Source organism: Sylvia atricapilla, chromosome 12 (assembly GCF_009819655.1).
Source record: "Sylvia atricapilla isolate bSylAtr1 chromosome 12, bSylAtr1.pri, whole genome shotgun sequence".
NCBI classification, from domain to species: domain Eukaryota; kingdom Metazoa; phylum Chordata; class Aves; order Passeriformes; family Sylviidae; genus Sylvia; species Sylvia atricapilla.
In genome coordinates this window covers 7,109,911-7,127,154 of record NC_089151.1, presented here as the reverse complement: position 1 = coordinate 7,127,154, position 17,244 = coordinate 7,109,911, and the positions used below count along the sequence as shown (strand labels likewise).

The 17,244-nt window shown below is 42.3% G+C and overlaps 2 protein-coding genes across 5 annotated transcripts in view; one reads left to right on the top strand and one right to left on the bottom strand.

Moving 5' to 3' along the window:
• Positions 1–17,244, top strand: part of PSME3IP1 (proteasome activator subunit 3 interacting protein 1) — a 149,617-nt gene that overhangs the window by 51,802 nt on the left and 80,571 nt on the right. The window lies entirely within an intron of this gene.
• The window catches only part of RANBP10 (RAN binding protein 10), a 61,355-nt gene that overhangs the window by 43,540 nt on the left and 571 nt on the right, over positions 1–17,244 (bottom strand). For 2 of the 4 annotated variants that reach the window (XM_066327614.1, XM_066327613.1), the window contains exon 2: positions 16,431–16,542. In XM_066327614.1, the coding sequence (XP_066183711.1) occupies positions 16,431–16,542 (112 nt within the window). Of the gene's footprint in view, positions 1–143; positions 1,088–16,430; positions 16,543–17,244 lie in introns of those variants that run through there. The other 2 variants (XM_066327618.1, XM_066327615.1) reach the window with 2 other exon arrangements.

Below are 17,244 nucleotides of genomic sequence, written 5' to 3'. Positions count from 1 at the left end.
GTAGAAAAAAGTTTGGACAGTAATCAAAAAATAATTTCCAATTTGGCATTTGTGAAGTATTTTTACTCCTATATCAGAAAACAACCTATTTATATAGGTGATTAACAAGACAGTAAAAATACACCTAAGTACAGATATAGTACCTGAGGACAGATGACTGTCTAGCCTGATGTACTGTCTTCAAAAATAGCTGATAGTGGATGCAGAGGACAGAACACACAGTTGTACTTTCCAAGAACACTTTTTCATTGTTCAGCATATATTTTACACAATCTCACTTTTTGAACCTTTGTAAGTCCTTTGAAAAGGTAACATCCTACAGCTCCCCATTCAATTCCTGCCCAGACCATTTTTATTTTGTACTTGCATTTTTAAAATTGGAAGAGAGAGGAGAAGCATTTCCCTGACAACTTTCTTAAGGATTGTGAAGTCCTGATTCACACCCTACCCCCTAAAGATCTCTTCTCAAGGCTGGTTAATCAGGCACTCAGCTGTTCTTATGGAAGCTCATCTCTCCCTCAGTGCTCCTGCTACACTTCCAGTTCTGTAACTTCTTTGAGAAGCAGGGAATAACCAGACCCACCAGCATCACACAACACCAGGTGATTATTCCAGATAACAGCATAACAATGCTCTCTGTTTCAGTTTCTATTTCTCCTCCTCCCGATCTCTATTATTCCATTTATGTTTTGACTGCAAATGAGAAGTGAAATCACTTTTCCATGGAAGTGGACACAGTTTGACCCTGCACCCTAAGTGGCAGCTCAGAGACCATTTTTGTATCAGTTTAAATTGTTTATTCTGGCCTCATAAGAATCATTTTGCACCTATCCAGCAGGGACAGTAAAGCAAAACCAGCCTTCACAAAGTCTTCTCTTCCTTACTGCAATGCTTATGCACATTCCATTTTGTCTCTTCTGTTTCTGTTAATTTGCATGGTCTGTAATTTTCTTAATATCCTCTGGTAGCACAGCTCAGGGATTTTTTTCAATACACTCCCATATTTTTAGGTTATTGAACTTGTGAAATTCACTCTTGTTCTTGTAAAGGTATGAATCCAAGCAGGTCACAGGCTTCCACTCCTTCAGTTTTCTTCCTGTGGCTTCCTTGGCCACCAGCTCCACAGAACATTACAAAGGTATGAAAATATAATTTCAGAATTTTACCCCAAAGTTACATTTCTTCAAGTTATGTGCATTATGTCCTCTGGAGAAACTGTTCCCTTGTCCTTGACTTCCCCATCTCAGTTACTGTCACATGAAAATGGCAATAAGTGATTGTTTTTTGTTTACGCTGAAACTTTAATCCTTAGAGATCTACAAGTTTATCAAATCCTAGTCTACAATTTCCTTAACAGCACAAAACAGAATTGTTTAGGTGGAAAAATACCTTTAAGATTGCTGAGTCCAACTATTAACCAAAACTGCCAGGCCCATCACTAAACCACATCCCAAAGTGCCACGGCTATATGTTTTAAATCCCTCCAGGGACAGTGCTATCTCCACCACTTCCCTGGGCAGCCTCCTCCAGTGCTTGACAAACCTCTTCATGAAGAAATTTTTCCTGATACCCAACCTAAACCACCCTGGTGCAACCTCTGGCCACGTCCTCTTGTCCCATCACTTGTTATCTGGGAGAAGACACCACCTTTGAAAACATGGCCAACTCTCTTGTACACTCCACATTTTGATAGCACAACCGTCTGGCTTTCAAATTCTTGAAACCCACTTTTATAGTGTTTTAAAATAAGTCAATCACTTATTTTAAAAATATGCTCTGTTTCTGAAGTGCACCAGCTCCCAGAGGATCCAGACCCTCCCTTTTCTCAGGAAGAGAAAGAGGCAGCAAACTCTCAGCTGGCAGTGCACAGAGCAGGATATTGACCCTGCTGAGAAAACAGAACTCCCTGAGCCACACACAAACACAAGTCCTGATGTGATCACACCAGCTAAACCCAGCTCTGTTCCTAGTGGTCAAGGAGATGAGATCATCCAGGAAAGACTGGTTGCTGATGTACAGCACAGCCCTGAACTCACACACTGCACAGCCTGTGGTGACTGCCCAGCACATCAGCCCTGAGCCCATCACGTTCACTTCAAGAAAAGCAACAAGGGAAGGTTCTGCTCAGATGTAGAAATCTCCACGATGGAAGAGACTTTAGAGGAAGCACTATGTGATCTCATTCCTCTGGATCCCTCGGGGGGAAAAACACCATAGACACACATCTCTTCTCTGTAATCAAGACTTTTTAAATGTCACACTCCACAGTCCCTGGAGCAGCCATTTCATTCTTTAGAACTCTTGAATGCATAACCCCAACGATCTGTTCCTGTGTTCTATGGGTTGTTGTATTAATCCTTCAACAGGAACCAGATTATCATTTAAAAACAAAGATTGGCCTGTGTTTTGTTGACAAATGACATTGTTGCTGTATTAACTCTTTTACTTCCCAATGATAATCCTTTAAAAGCAAAATACTGGCATTTGTGAGCCTCTAAACATTCCTGTGTTTTCAGAGTTCTTCATAAAAAGTTCTCCTGCATAATCTCTTGGTTTTAGACACTCCAGCTTGCTTCTCATCCTTGATGTGTTGGGAAGGAAAAATATTCCTTTAAAATTTCAGAGCTTTAGCCAGATGTACCTCAACTCATTTTGGTCAACCTTATTGGTTTTTTTTAAGCTTAAAAGTTTGTTCTTTTAATTTTTCTCATTGAATAAAATTTAAACTTTTGGGGTGTGTTATCCCAATTGCCTCTCATCCCCATGTCTAATTTTGTCAACTGTCTGATCCTCCAAGAAAAATGTCTCCTTAATAGTCTCTGTACCATCTCAAAGTATTCACCCTTCTGATTTTATTAGCTATTCTTAAACAAACTTCTTCAATTTATAAGGTTTGTTTTCTTGTTTTTTTGTTGCTGGGTTGTGAGGTTTTTGGATAAATACTGAAGTGGCAGGGTCTGGGGGCCTTTTATAGCACTTCTCAAAGGATTCTGAACGTGAGTGATTATGGTCAGTGCTGCAGAGCAACTTGTAAACACACCTTTGCTGTAAACATTTTCTGCACTGCTCAGAGCACGAGTCAGAAGTTACATCCTCATGAGCTCCCTGACTCATGAAAGCCTCTCCAAAGCAGGCATTTATGGCATCTAAAAATTCAGCCTCACAGTGTCATCTGACATGTGCATCTGTAATAAGCTGAATTTGGGGATATTTTTATAGCCTTCCAGGCACAATATGGAAGACATTCTCCTATACCTGCAGGGATTACTCCAGCTCTTCCCTGCCATCTAATCTTAGTGCACTGGCAGGTAAGAGAGTTCTTGTTAAATTTCTGTATTTCTACCGAGTCTGAAGTCTTCTGTGCACAGAGATTTCTTTACCACATGGTGGGTTTTACCATGTGTTTTTTTCCAACTGTGTGTGCAAGCAGCCAGGATCCCACAGCCAGTCCACAGCTACAACTGCACTCAGCTCTATAGAGCAGTGACAAGTGCCACCTCTGCCAACTGTTCAAGCCTGAGGGGAGCTGTGATTCAAAGTACCCAATTGCTTCAACTCAATGTAAAAGCACCATCTAAGCCTGAAGCAGTAACACCAGAGAGCTCATTCTGACACTGGCAGGTCTGGAACACTTAGCAAAGACCTGTCCAGGAGCAGATTTTTCTGCTTTTATGGCAGAACCATCCTCACCAACTTCACCAGGTCACATCGCCAAGCTCCAGACCACACGAACTTGTTGGCTGTGAGAAATTTTGTTCCCAGAGCAGGACGTGCCTCTTGGCATAGGGAATGTTTCTTATGTCCTGATCTATTTGGCTCAGCTGAAGGTAAAACACTGTAGAACTGTGGCCACTTTGTCATGTGGTGGTGTCAGATTCCTTCCTTTCAATATCACACAGCACAACTCTGCTGCCACAGGGCCATGGGCCAACTCCATCCCTCCTTATTGCCTGAGGGTGCTTGTCTGCTCCTCTGCCTCGACATCTGCTGCTGTTGACATGAACAGACCTAGAACTGAACAGAGAGGACACCTCTGCACACAGCCTTGGCACAGCTTCTCTGCAGTCCCAGCTGCAGCACTTCCAGTGGTGCCCTTTGTCCCCATCCTTTGCTGGATCTCTGCACTGTATTGCACCATAAGGGTGGCAACACCAAGGAAAACATTGGAAATTAGAGGAAATAACCTAATTGTCAAACTCAGATAAAATAGGTCATCACTCACTTTGGCTTATCCTGCTTAACTTCATTATTTTTTATGCAGGTTCACCCCCCCTTTTTTGTTTACAACAGCAAATCTGATGCACATAACCAAAGAAAAACTTATACAATACTATCTTTCCATTTTCAAACAACATAGCTTTAAATTAAAAATGGAAGCTTGTATTTTTATAAAAAGCAAGGACTACAACTCCACAAATTCTAAATTTAAGATTCCACTTTAATCTAGATACACAACACCATGGAAATATGTTGCTAAAAAAAAAGGAACATGACCACAAAACTTCCTGGTTCACAGTTTTTTGCTCTTCAACTTCTGCTCCCATTTAAAGCTTAAGACAAACTTTAAAAATAAGACCATAATGGCTGTAGAACTGTAGACAGAATTTGCAGACAACCTAAAATAAAAACAGACTCCCTCACCATGCTGAGTTTCAACTCCACAGCCCACAGCTTATATCCAGAACTTCAAATTGTCACACACTTGACTGCTAGGTTTTGTTTTAGAAAGTGCTACTTTGCTTTTCCCATCTACAATCAATTTGTGTAATTACATCCAGAAGTAATGGATAAAATGAGCTTTAAGATCAATAAAGCCCCAGAGAAAAAAATCACCCTATTCTCTTGAAAATGGGAGGGGGGAAAAAATTAAATCTTCAACTCCACCGCCCCCAAAAGCACCAGATGCTTTCTGAACTTCTTGGTGCAGAACAGCTTCTCACTTCCTTGATTCCAAATGCTCCAAATCAGTTTTGTGTATGCAACAAATGCAATACTAGTTAAACAGTATTTGTGGGCATCATCAAGAGCAAACTACTGCCTTTTTTTTTTTTTTTAATAATGAATCAATTATGATATTCAATGTCATTCAATATAAATCTCTACAGCCTGCCTGTATCACCCCTGGTTTTAGACCATAATGGTGTGGACAGACTCTCTGTGGGGTATTCCTTAACTGGAGTTTCCTTTTTGAGAGGTTCAAAGAGCCTCCTCCTCAAAATAAAAAAAAAAAAAAAAAAATAAAAAAAAAAAAAAAAAAAAAAAAAAAAAAAAAAAAGATGCATAGGAATGTCAGCACCCAGTCTCAAACTGAGAAAAACATAATTTGGGGGGTAATAACACATTTATATCCATTATCCATCATAGGTAAGATGCAAAGCTAAGCAGAAGTGAGCTCCTAAAACCACCTTCTCAGCAGTGAACACTGAATACTTGGAACTGCCCCCCACACCTAATCTGAAGCCTCAAAAATGCTGCATCAGTAGACCAATTCCAAATAGACCAGACTGACAAAAATAAACACAGACACATGCTGGTGATTCAGTCAGAACACTCTTGTTTCCACTCACCAGCAGCCTCGGCAGTTACCATAGCACCAAATTTTTCCAGACTCCTACTTCACCTCAGCCCTGCCCAGTACTGGTTGCTTCAGAAAATGTGACTGCATCAGCCACAGTTACCATCAGCCACATCAGCTCTGCCTGGTTTATCCACACCCTGGCTCTCCTTGGCCACAGCAGAAGGATGAAAGACCTTGGTAAAAAGGTCTCATGTCAAAAGATGCTGGCTCCACACACAACCAGCAGTATTCCCAGGATTCTTCCCTCCAGCTCTTACAGCATTGTAACTATGCTAAGATTAAGCTCAAAGACACAAAGCTTCTTGGGTCCCTTCCCAGTTCCCAAGTACTTCAGCAGTAAACACTGACATGTAGCTCTGCTCCAGCACAGTGACATCTAAACAAGACAGCATTCACTCCTGGCTCCTAAGACAACTTGGGTGGTGGACTCTGCAGTGCAGATGTTTTCAAAGCTGCATTTTAGATCTGTATATTTTTTAAAAATATGTATTTTTTTGTTTCTGTCAGTAAAAGACTTTCCCTTGGAAAAGAGATGGAAAACCAAAATCCTGACTGCACTTCTGAATTAAAATTTAACATTTAAAGATATAAAAGATCTCAAATGCACTGTCAGTCAGGAAGAATTATGTATCATCACTGGGCAGAAATTATCTGAAAAACAAAGAGAAAAGTTATGTCACAGGAGTGACAACATCTTACTGACCTAAACTGACACAAAGAGATCTCTCAATCAGGCTGTTCTAAGCATTACAGTGTCATGGAAGAGGAGACACTGATGGCTGTGTTTAGTTTGTCCCAGAAGTGGAATCCACCCATATGAGAAGCAATTCTTTGAGTCAAAAGATGTTTCTCCAGAACAAACATGATACCCAGAGAACCTGCCAAAAAGTCAACGTAAGAAAAGTTTTTTGTGTAGTCTAAAGCTACTTTGTATGAGCAAACCCACAAAAATCTTTGTGAACCCAGCAGAAAAACTTCAGAACAGACCTGCCCTTTGACAGCAAGTGGCTAATGCTGAAATTTCAGCATTTGCATCTGTTTGGCTTTTCCAGTGCAGGACTGAAGAACCCACTGAGAAGAACAGAGGAGAACACAGCAACAGAACTCATATAGATCTGCACTACAGTCTTCAATTTCAAGATCCCCAGGAGCAAAGAAAACCTCCATGGAAAGCACTCAGCACTTGGAAGCACTGCCATGTGCAAAATAATAGCAGGGCAGAAAGAGAAAAAGCCCTGTCCTTACTGGGACAAGCAGTATACTTTAAACAAAAGGAGGTATTTTTTCTTTACCTAAAAAGCTGCAAGACTTTCTCCAACAAACTTGGACTGAGTACTCATCTCTAACACTAGCTGACAATTAGCAAGGCAGATTTATTAAGGCTCTGTCAGGAGAAGATAGACAGCATACATAATAAATAATAAATAGAGGTTTCCCCTGTGTTTATTGTTTAACCTGGTGAAAGGTACCAAGTCAGGATGGTGAAACAATCCCTGACACTCTTCTTTCAAATGGCTGTGAGGTTCACCCAGGTGGCAGACAAAATTCAACCCATCTGAAAGCTGGGGAAACAAAGGGGGGAAAAAATACATTGTTTTAGCACTGGCTGGGTAATGGTCATGAGCCCAGAACTCTTCCCTCCAGAGCCAGTCCCACCCTGGCACAGTACAGGAGGCTGGAACGAGATGCCAACAGGCACCAAGGTCCAAATATGAAAGAGTTAAGACCAGAGAGGTTAAATCATTTGTTTGGAAGGCCATGACTTCCAGTAAAGCAGTCATTCCCCGCTCAGTTGTGAACCAACATGAACATGACACACAGTAGAAATTCCTGGGATTGGCATTTTATTACGTGGCTCAGCCAAAGCCAAGCAATCCCACTGAGCCAGGGGTTAAACAAGGGATGTTCCACTCTTCCAGAGGTTTGTGAGTCAAAGGCTTCCTGTATCCTGCAGTTTTTTCTAATAACCACACTAATGTGGTAGGAATCCTGTCCTCCCAGCTATCGTGCACCCCACTCTTTCAACATGCACAGTCAAATCTAAAATAAACAAACTAAATTATTCAGTCAGAGGTGAAAATACACCACACTGGTGGCATTTCAGACACTTTCACAGTCTCCTGTGCAAAGCTCTGAACTATCATTCTTGTCTGAGGTGGGTCCTGACTTCATGCCAGGTTTAAAGAGTGGCTAGAAATGATAACCCTTATCAACTCACTACTTGAAACCACATTGTCGCAGTTGTGGTGGGGGAAGGGGAACATTGTTTTAAGGCAGTGAAAAAACAAGTTACATCTGTTTAAAAAAAATTACCTAAGGCATGTAAAATACTGGATTCCAACAGTCTCTGATTCCTCAGTCTAACAACAAATATTTTGGAACTACTTCATAATGGAATATAAGCTCTAGAGTGGAAGTGGTTCTGGTTTTATTTGTGCATATTGTGCTGTTCTGTGATGGTGCTTCAGAAATAGCACTGATGGGCTCCAGGAAGAATCCCAATTCCCCAGGAAGAGGTCAGTAAAGACAAATAGTGCAAGGCTGAAAAGAAGGGGATAAAGGGAAAAAAATAAAATTTTTAATAGCTCATTAAAAACAACTACAAGTATCCTGAGGCAAGGAGGAGTCCACTGCACATCAACCTTTAGAAAGGCAGAGAATCCTTAAAAGCTGAAGACCGTGGAAGGGAAGGTGAGTGAGCAGGACAAAACTGAGAGGCAGCAATCTGGTAACATAACATATCTTCTCAGGGTGGTTATGAGTAATTAGTGACAAAATGACAGAGGAAGAACGAAAAGCTATTTTTGACAGACCAAGGTATCATATTCCCAGCTCCCTTCCAATTTTAGGATCACGTTCAACTGGTATCTGCCAGCTGTAAGAAGAGCCAAACCCATCCCTTGTCTGTGCTACCTTCAGGAAAGGAAGACTGAATATGTAGATTAACAATGTTTGTAGGAACACTGAAAGATGGAAAATACAGAGATGAAGACTTGACCTGAGCATCATTTAAGAAAGAAAAGGCACAATACAAGCACCACCAGGGTAAAATCACCACTAAAATCTGTCAAGAATAACCAGTTTCTCCATCTGCTACCCCAAGCATCACCACATCCAGTAGAACCCCAAACCCTGTGGTCAAATGCAAATGTAACTGAAGCAAAGTTGTCCCACCAATTTGTTGTTTTTTTTCACCCTTGGCAGCTGACTCATTCTCCAAGTCAGCTGATATCCAACAAAGTTCACACACCAACTATCTCAGTGGCAAATGGTGCCTAAAGTCTGGGAACAGCACAAAGCATTACTGATACTCATTCTCTGATTATTTATTCTGGTTACACCCAACTGAATAAGTAGGATTTTTGTTCAGGTTGTCCTGCTGATTAACAAACTTCACTTCCAAATGCACTGCTCATAGTCAGTGAAAACAGATTAGGGAAGTTAAACAGGTTTCCATGACTGAATGGACTTAAGAGTGTTTGATTACCAGTCTAAGTAACAGAACATTTTTTCTGCCATGAACAAAGCCTAGAAAACTGTAAAAAAAGAGATGCTAAGAGTTATCACAAATGTCTAACAGAAAGGCATCCAAAAGAGGGCAAGTCATTTAAAGACTGTTTCATTCTGGTGACTAATCTTGCATTTCAGTCCATCATAACAGCCACTCAGATTCAAACTGCACCTTGAGCCCCTGTTTTTTTCCTCTGAAAAACAGGGGGAACAATATAAATGCAATACCCAAATCTAAAGAAAACACTCCACCACCAGCTACCTGTCTCCTAAGGGATATTCTCACATCCTCATAGGCTAATTTCCTCTGGTTTAGGCCTGGATGGTAACAACTCTTATCAAAGAAGGACTGACCTGCTAATAATTAATGAAATTACAGAAAGAAGTAGCTGTAATATTTACATAAGATCTGGAGGGGGGAGATAAATTATGTGGAAAATATCTTAAGAGAAAAAGTAATACCTGAAGTTTTGTGAGACATCCTGGTGAAATAAGAACACTTTCTCTTTAACCAGCAGCAGAGAGTCAGAGCTGGGGTGAGCGCTGGGGAAGCACCACACACTGAACTCACAGATCTTTACACACTGACATCTCCACAACAAGGGACAAAGGCTTCACGTGGACCAGAGCATCAGTACAAAGAACTTGTAAACAAGCAGGCAGATTGTAGTGTGGAAACAGAGATCCAATCTTACATCACATATACAATGTAAATCCCATTGCTAGAAAAGCAGTTTAAAAAATTAATCTGGACAGAGTTGATATAGCACAATTAACACAATTCAGCTTCAGTGGAGAGCTGAAGAAAAGAGTCAAAGCTTCACACTGCATGATAAATTCTTCAGCAGTTCATCATTTCAAGGCTTCTTGAGTGAAAGAAAAAGGTTTTCCCTATATAAAAGTTATCCAGCTTACAAAATTGAATGCTTAAACAGAATTTCTTAAATCTGCAAGCTTAAAATATATAAATAATTAGTTCCCATTATTCTGTGATTTGATTTAACTGCAAACATATTCTGAAGAACTGAGCATAGTAATGTTTTACATATATTGTAAAGATGTTGATTTTGCTAGAGTGCTTTTGTCACATTCTTACCTTTTCTGTAACAGAGTCTCAGAAATAGCAGAGGGAGGGGAAAAAATAACCAAACAAAAATAACCCCTTCCTGAAATTTTTCTTCCTTACTGTACAAAATTTCGTAAGAAGCTGAACAAAAAAAAACCCAACAACAACAAAAATGATTATCACAGTCTGAAATCTAGGAAATCTCAGACCTCAGACATACCTAAATCCACACATCACAAATGGAAAAGTCCCATATCACTATCACTGTTTCCATTTCATTGCCTTATTTCACAAATTATTTTAATGATAAATTGATACTTGACTATTACAATGGATGGCCCATGATACTGCTATAAAACACTCAGTTTAAATTTCCACTTCACTGATAAAAAAGAAAGGAATTAAAAAAGCTATCAAATCAGATATTCCAATCTCATAACTCCTTTACACTGAAAATTACACTGCTCTCAATATTACTCCCTTTTAGAAGAGTGTAGCAGTACAATGACAAAGAAATAACAACTTGTATGAGGTGTCATCAATTGACATGAAACCTCTGCAGAAAATGAGTCTCTGCATCTGAGAGCACCAAGGCATAGTTGGTAGCTGACAAGAAGGACTGGCTTGGGCAATCTGCAAATGTGAATAAGGCAGGAACTGTTTATGCAATCTACTTGGGGGCTTGATTAATGTGTTGGGTGGTTTAAGTGAGTGTCTGCAGAACAGCATAAATTCAAAGAAGCAGACCTACCTGCAGTCAGAACCACCCCCTCTCTGTGCTGGTTTCGGATTCTTGGAAACCAGGATGTAAAAAATAAAAAGGGAGGAAATCAATTATTTACAGGTTTATCAGTGACAAATCAGGGATCACACAAGAAATCCTCAGTTCCTGTAGAATACTCCTACCCTTCCCTACAGCCACATCCAGACAGGCAGGGCACTCCAAGGTGTCTGAGCATAAGCAGCCAATGCTGCCAGAGCTCTCCATGGACAGGCCTCTGTCAGCATCTGGAACTCATTAGAGAACACGAGCAAAAGGCTTTTCACAGAGTCATCACACTCACCATATGCTGAGGAGAAATGGAAAGTTGGCAAGGAGAAACATAAGCAAGGAAAAGGGGCAGATGATTTGTTACTAATGTACAGACTGCAACCAACCAACACATCTGACCTTTATTTTTCTTTTTCAGTCAGAGAGAAACTAAGCTATTTTTAAGTCTGGCTTATGGTGCACTTGTGTATGAAAGCTAAAGGAGGATTTTAAATAAGCTATGGTATGGACTAAGCTCGATTAGCTCTTCAGCCACTCTCCTCAAAGAACTCTTTTCTCCCTCTCCCAGAAAACTGTCCTCAACATAAGCTAGTGCTGACCAACACCTCTGGACAACAGACTGCACAGCTCAAAGCAACTGTGGAATGGTGCTGGAAGATAGATACCACCATTCCCTGTGGCTTATGTCTTTCCAGCTTCTCTCTCTCCTCTCTTTCTGGATCTCCACCTGATGCAGAAGCCACTGTTACAAGAACTGATCCAGAAAAAAAAAAAAAATAAGACTGTGAGCGCAATCAAGCTCATGACACAGTCATTAGTGCTGGCACACAAAAACACATCATGGCAAAAACAAAAACCATACTGAGATGCTTCCTGAGATGGCTCAAACTCCTTATGAAACCACTGGGCTGCCCTGGTATAGAGGGCTGGGCCCCCTGGCACCTCCTCTGCCCACAGGACACAGTTGCTGTATCTGCAGAGAGTCACTATGGGCAGGTAGTGGCTCTGTCCCCACTGCAGAGGTCAGGATGCCAGCACACCAAAGCATCTGTGAGTAAGCAGCAGGCCAGGACCAAAGCATTCCCAGAAAAAACAGCATAGGCCATCCACAGGCTGCTGGGCTGTCTGCTCCAGGAGCAGCTCAGAAATGGAGGAGGCAGCAGGACAGGTGACTTTTGGCAGAATGCAGATCCCATGCATCATCAGGGTTGGCCTCTGGAATGTCCTCCCCAGTCACACTCCATCACAACCCAGCACGTGGCTGGGGGAGGTACAACCAGTCAAGAAACCAAACTGCTGGTCAGGAGCACACATTGTCACCTACAGACAGCTCACCTTGCCCCAGCATAAAGAGGACAACAAGGATGACTTGTCCTTGTGAGTCACAACAGCCTCTAAGTTGTGGGTTGGCTGCCTTGCCCTGATGAGTCTCTCCCTGTTCCTGTTTACCAAGCAGAGATCATGTAGTGGGGAAAGAGAGGCTGTGAGATGTGCTGACAAATCACCACCAAACAGAACCACGTACTGGAGGGAGAGAGGACGAGAGTTCAATGCTTCAAATACAGCTAAGGTTGAACTGCTACAAACAGCACCGAGAAAAAAGCCTGAGTTATTTGTGGCAGCTCAGGAACAGAGGAGTCACAGGCATTTCTGCCAATCTGCTCATCTGAGGAATGCTGGAAGCAAGCCATCCACAGATTCATGGAGAGGTTTGGACAGGAAGGGACCTTGGGACATTCTTTCTTCATCCTTCTGCCCAAAGCATAAGTAACTCTGAAACTTCTATGAGTCAGCAGACTGAGGGCTCCCCCAGGCAAATTTGATGAGGGAGATGCCAGTGCCTCTCCAGGCATCCTGTTTGGGTGCACAACCATTTTCACAAAGGAAAATTCTTTCTTATGTCCAGCTGGCATTTCCCTTGCCACAACTTGTGACCCATTGCCTCCTGTCCTTTTGTTCCAGTTGACAACACTCAAGAGACAAGCATACAATGGCTCAGGAATTAACTACCAGTAAGTCTTAAAACAAAGCTGTTCAACAACTCTTTGAATGGAATTGAGGGTTGCTGCAATCCTACTCTTTCCTCTCCCTGCTCAGGCCATCCCTTTACCGACTGGCCTTCAATTAATAAAGGGAACCCTGAAATGTAGTGCTCAATTTAAAGAGAGGAAAAAAAGGAGCAATTTCTAACAGTGACGTCAATAGATGAAATCATCATCCATTATTTTCTGGCCAGTTTTCAGCTCACCATAGCACAGGGTAGCAGTTTGGCTGCATGAGGGAAGGAGTTGAAACACACAGCAAATGTAAGGGCAGAATCCCACAGCCCTGACATGTATCATCTTAAAATGCTGTGGAACCACTCCCTGTGTGCTCAGCACAGACAAGGAGGTGACAAGAGGGCTGTGACTACAGACTGCAAACTAAGTTCTCCTCTGCTCTCCGAGGATAAGAACTATCTCCCCCTCTCAAGAAGTAGTAACAGATCAACCTACTGACAGATCTGATTTGTTCCATGTTACCTAGAAACCTTGTAAAGGCAATTTTTCAGTGATATCCTCACAGCCTCCCCTCTCCCAAAACTGCACAAAAAACAAACCAAGTAAATAAACATGACCTCTTATCAATTAAGACTAAATGTACCATAATAAAAAATAGCCACCATTCAACTAAAAATAAGTTTGAATCGTGTTTGTCCCTCTCAAAGGACTGTGGTTTTATCTCATGAGCAGTGAAGATACAAAGCTAAGAAAAGCTGATCAATCTTAAAAGTTTCTTACATACACCAAATGAACTTTTTGGATGTTGTACTTGCTTTGAAATATCCACCAATAAATGATTTTACCAATGCTGAGGCAGTAAAGTCCAGTGATGGCAAAGGCAGGGTTTTCATAAATCATTTTGTTTGCATCTTTAACAAAAGCACCTTTCTGGGGCAGGTGCATTAAGGCACAGGGCAGACGAGGCAGTGCAAAAGAGGAAGTTTTTCTACCAGCTGTTGCAGGGCAAAGCAGCTTGTGTCTGTGCTGCTGCAGGCCCTCTCTCCCTCTTCCCCTGTGCTGGCTTTGGGGTGAGCACAGGAGTGCTCAGCCTGGAAAACAGGGAGCCAAGGATGTGTGTTTTGACTCCTAGGATATGATATGGTGGGAGAAAATAGGAGAGAACCAGAACATACTGGTTTTAAATCCCCTTAGTCCAATGAAAAACACGGAAGAAGTTAAAAAGGTGGTTCTGACACCTGAGTCATCTCCATAGCTCAAGTTTCTCTCCTACAGTGACATCACCAATCCAAAATGGCACTGCCTGATGCCAATTCAAGAAGCCTCTTATCAGAGCATGTCACACATAGGTAGAATCCCTTGGCAGGCTGCAAAAACACATCCTGTGAGCTCTGGGATTCTTACTTCTCCATTATGAGACACTGGGAGCTTCTATCCCATTTCTTATCTAAAACCTTAGATTCTGTTTATTAGTAAGTGCCAGTATCCAACCAGAGTGCAGAGCCCTAAACTAACAATGCTCAGCACAGAAAGACAACAGCTTTGAGCAAAATCAGACTCCTCAACATTTCCTGAAATTCACTTCACCAAAGCCTTTCTTGAGTAAGTCTTGTTTCAAAACCAAATCACTCACATTTTAAACCTAAAAGTGAAAAGCCGTCACAAACTCCAGAAGGAGATACAGAAGGGAATAACTTCACATCCTTACCTCACTACCTCATACAGAAGTCAGACAACCAGCTCTAGGGCAGAGGCTGAAATACTCATTCTGAAAATGAGCTCAGAAGGATTCTTCTTCCTCTCCCCTTACTAAAGCGCTGCTCCTGGGGACAGGCTTTGCCACTTACACTGCTTGAAAACTTCATTCCCTCAAATCCCTTCTTTAGATGTCTGGACCTTCAATCCTTTAAACTGAAGTCACCATGACGGAATAAACACTGAGCTTCCTCAGAAGAGATCTCTGCCACAGACCACTAGTACAACACACTGAACCTCCAGCAGGAACAATTCAAACTATTAAAGGTGAGATACACAAAAGCATCTTCTCAAGTGACAGCCAGGCAGCAGCTACAGTGGAAATTCACAACCACAAATCCCCAGCACCACCCTGTGCGAGACAGAAGTTGGATCTGTCTCTACCAGCAAAAGAAAAACAAGGCACAGGAATGGCTGAGACATCAGAGAGGCCCTCAAAGCCTCCCCACTGCCCTGACCTCAGCTCAGAGCTATCAGCAGCTCCTGTTCAGGTTGTTGTGTTAACACACATGGTTCTGTCTCTTAGGTATTATTCCTGGAAAGTCACTGTAATTCCAGAATACAATAAAAACAATGCATCATTAATACAGAAAGCTCTGATCTTGGGAGACAAGCAGAAAATTTCATTATCTCCCTTTAAGATTGATCTAGACTGCAGTAAGGATTAAGTGCTGTTCAGTGACCTTTTGTAATGTGATTTCTTTGGAAAATTGTCTTGAAGCTCACTGCAAAGTATTTCAGTTTTAGCAGTTACATAAACTAATCAAGTGAAGTGTTTCAAAACAGACGAGCAGTTAATAGCCAGGTCAGTGAAATGAAGGAATAAGGATGGTCTTTTTCCTACATTTATAAGGAATTCAGCCCAGCATCCACCTTTGCAGATAACCTAGTAATTATCAAGGGCCTAAATGCAGCACAACCCGAAATCCTTCACAAGTCCCTTTACAAGTAGGCCACTTCTTAACAATGTTCAGCTAAACAATGTCAGTTCAACAATGACAGCAAAAAAAATTCAACTGTAACAAAGCTGTCACTTTCATTTGGTTTTTAGTAGGAACATCTGCTGCCCTTCCCCACAACCCTTAAACTGGTCAGAGTTCAAATGTCACACTTGAAGGACTGGATTAATTAATTACACCTAACCCCTCCTCCTGAGTGGCTTTCCCTTCCAGATCATATTCCTGCCACATTCATCCTTTAACAATGAACAATGCCAGGGCCACCCACACAGAGCAGACTGACACCTTCATAATGAGTAAAAATTAAATCCATGCTAACAAGAGAACTCCAGACCTTGTTAGAAATACCCCTTTATTGCCTTCCCCAGTGCTCCAGTACTCTTCACTACATCAACATCACTGCAGCAGTCCAAAATTAAGCTCAAGGTTCCTCCCTTCTGCTTCACTTCATTTCTGAGGCATCATAATTCCAGAAATCAGAGTCACCAGACCTTGCCAGCAAGAAGAAAACCGATTTCAACTCATATTGCACCAGAGACTCCCTGTTTACTGTATTTTTTAGAAGTGTCCATCTCCAAGAGCTCAGGACACAGCTGTGCCAGTGCCTCTGCTTCCAGGGCATTCCACCTCATTTACATCCATTCATCAGGAGGACAAAACCTGCTCATGCTGTACCTGTCTGCTGCACCCAGCAGCCACAGGACCTCGAACCCTTCCGGAAAGGAGGCCAGAGTCCAGCAGAGCTGCCAGACACATTTCCCCAGCCACTGAGCTGCAGTGAGGCACTTACCCATCTCTACCTTTACTGACGATCTTCACTTCAAAGTAATAAATGCCACAGGCTGCAGGGATGGGGTGAGTGGCCCTGACCGAGGCAGCATCTTTGTGATTTTTACCGTGACCTAAGAAAGAACAGAAACGTAAGTACGGAGGGGATCTGGCCTCTCACACATCCTGATCTAAAACTTCACTATCTGAAGCCAGCAGGGATCTGTTTCTACACGAAGCCAGCCATTTAAAGCACACTTTCCAGAGGACCAACATATACAACCCTGCACTGCCACCAAGAACAATTCCTACAGCACAAGCATTTCAGTTCTCTTTGTTTTCACTATGAAGTTTTTGAGACTCTCAGTACCACCTCTCCCCCTCCCCACAGATACAATTTGAAGACCAATGTACACAAACAGAAGACAAAAACGATTACACAAGAGGGGAATGACATCAGTGTTTACTAGCCAGGCAGGAAAAGAAATAATCAGTTCTCCGCTGGGTGGGTAGAGAGAACAGCTCCAATAGCGAGCAAGGAAAACATCACACTACAAGTCTGTGAGCAGCTATTCGGGGTAAACCCGAGAAGCCAAAGCCCCAGTTACGCAGCGTGTCGGGGCCATCCAACCCCTCGGCTGCATTTTAAGCAGGATGACAGAGTAAACAGCCGGTCTGGCTGCACGGGGCCCGGGCGAGCGACACTGCACAGCGTTATATAAGGCCACACACTGTGCCGGGGAGAGCCCCCGGCTCCCCAGCGCCTCCGCTCCCGAGCCGAGGCAGCCCGGCCCGAGCAGCCCAGCCGGGGCCCCGGGCCAAGCAGGCGCTCCGCG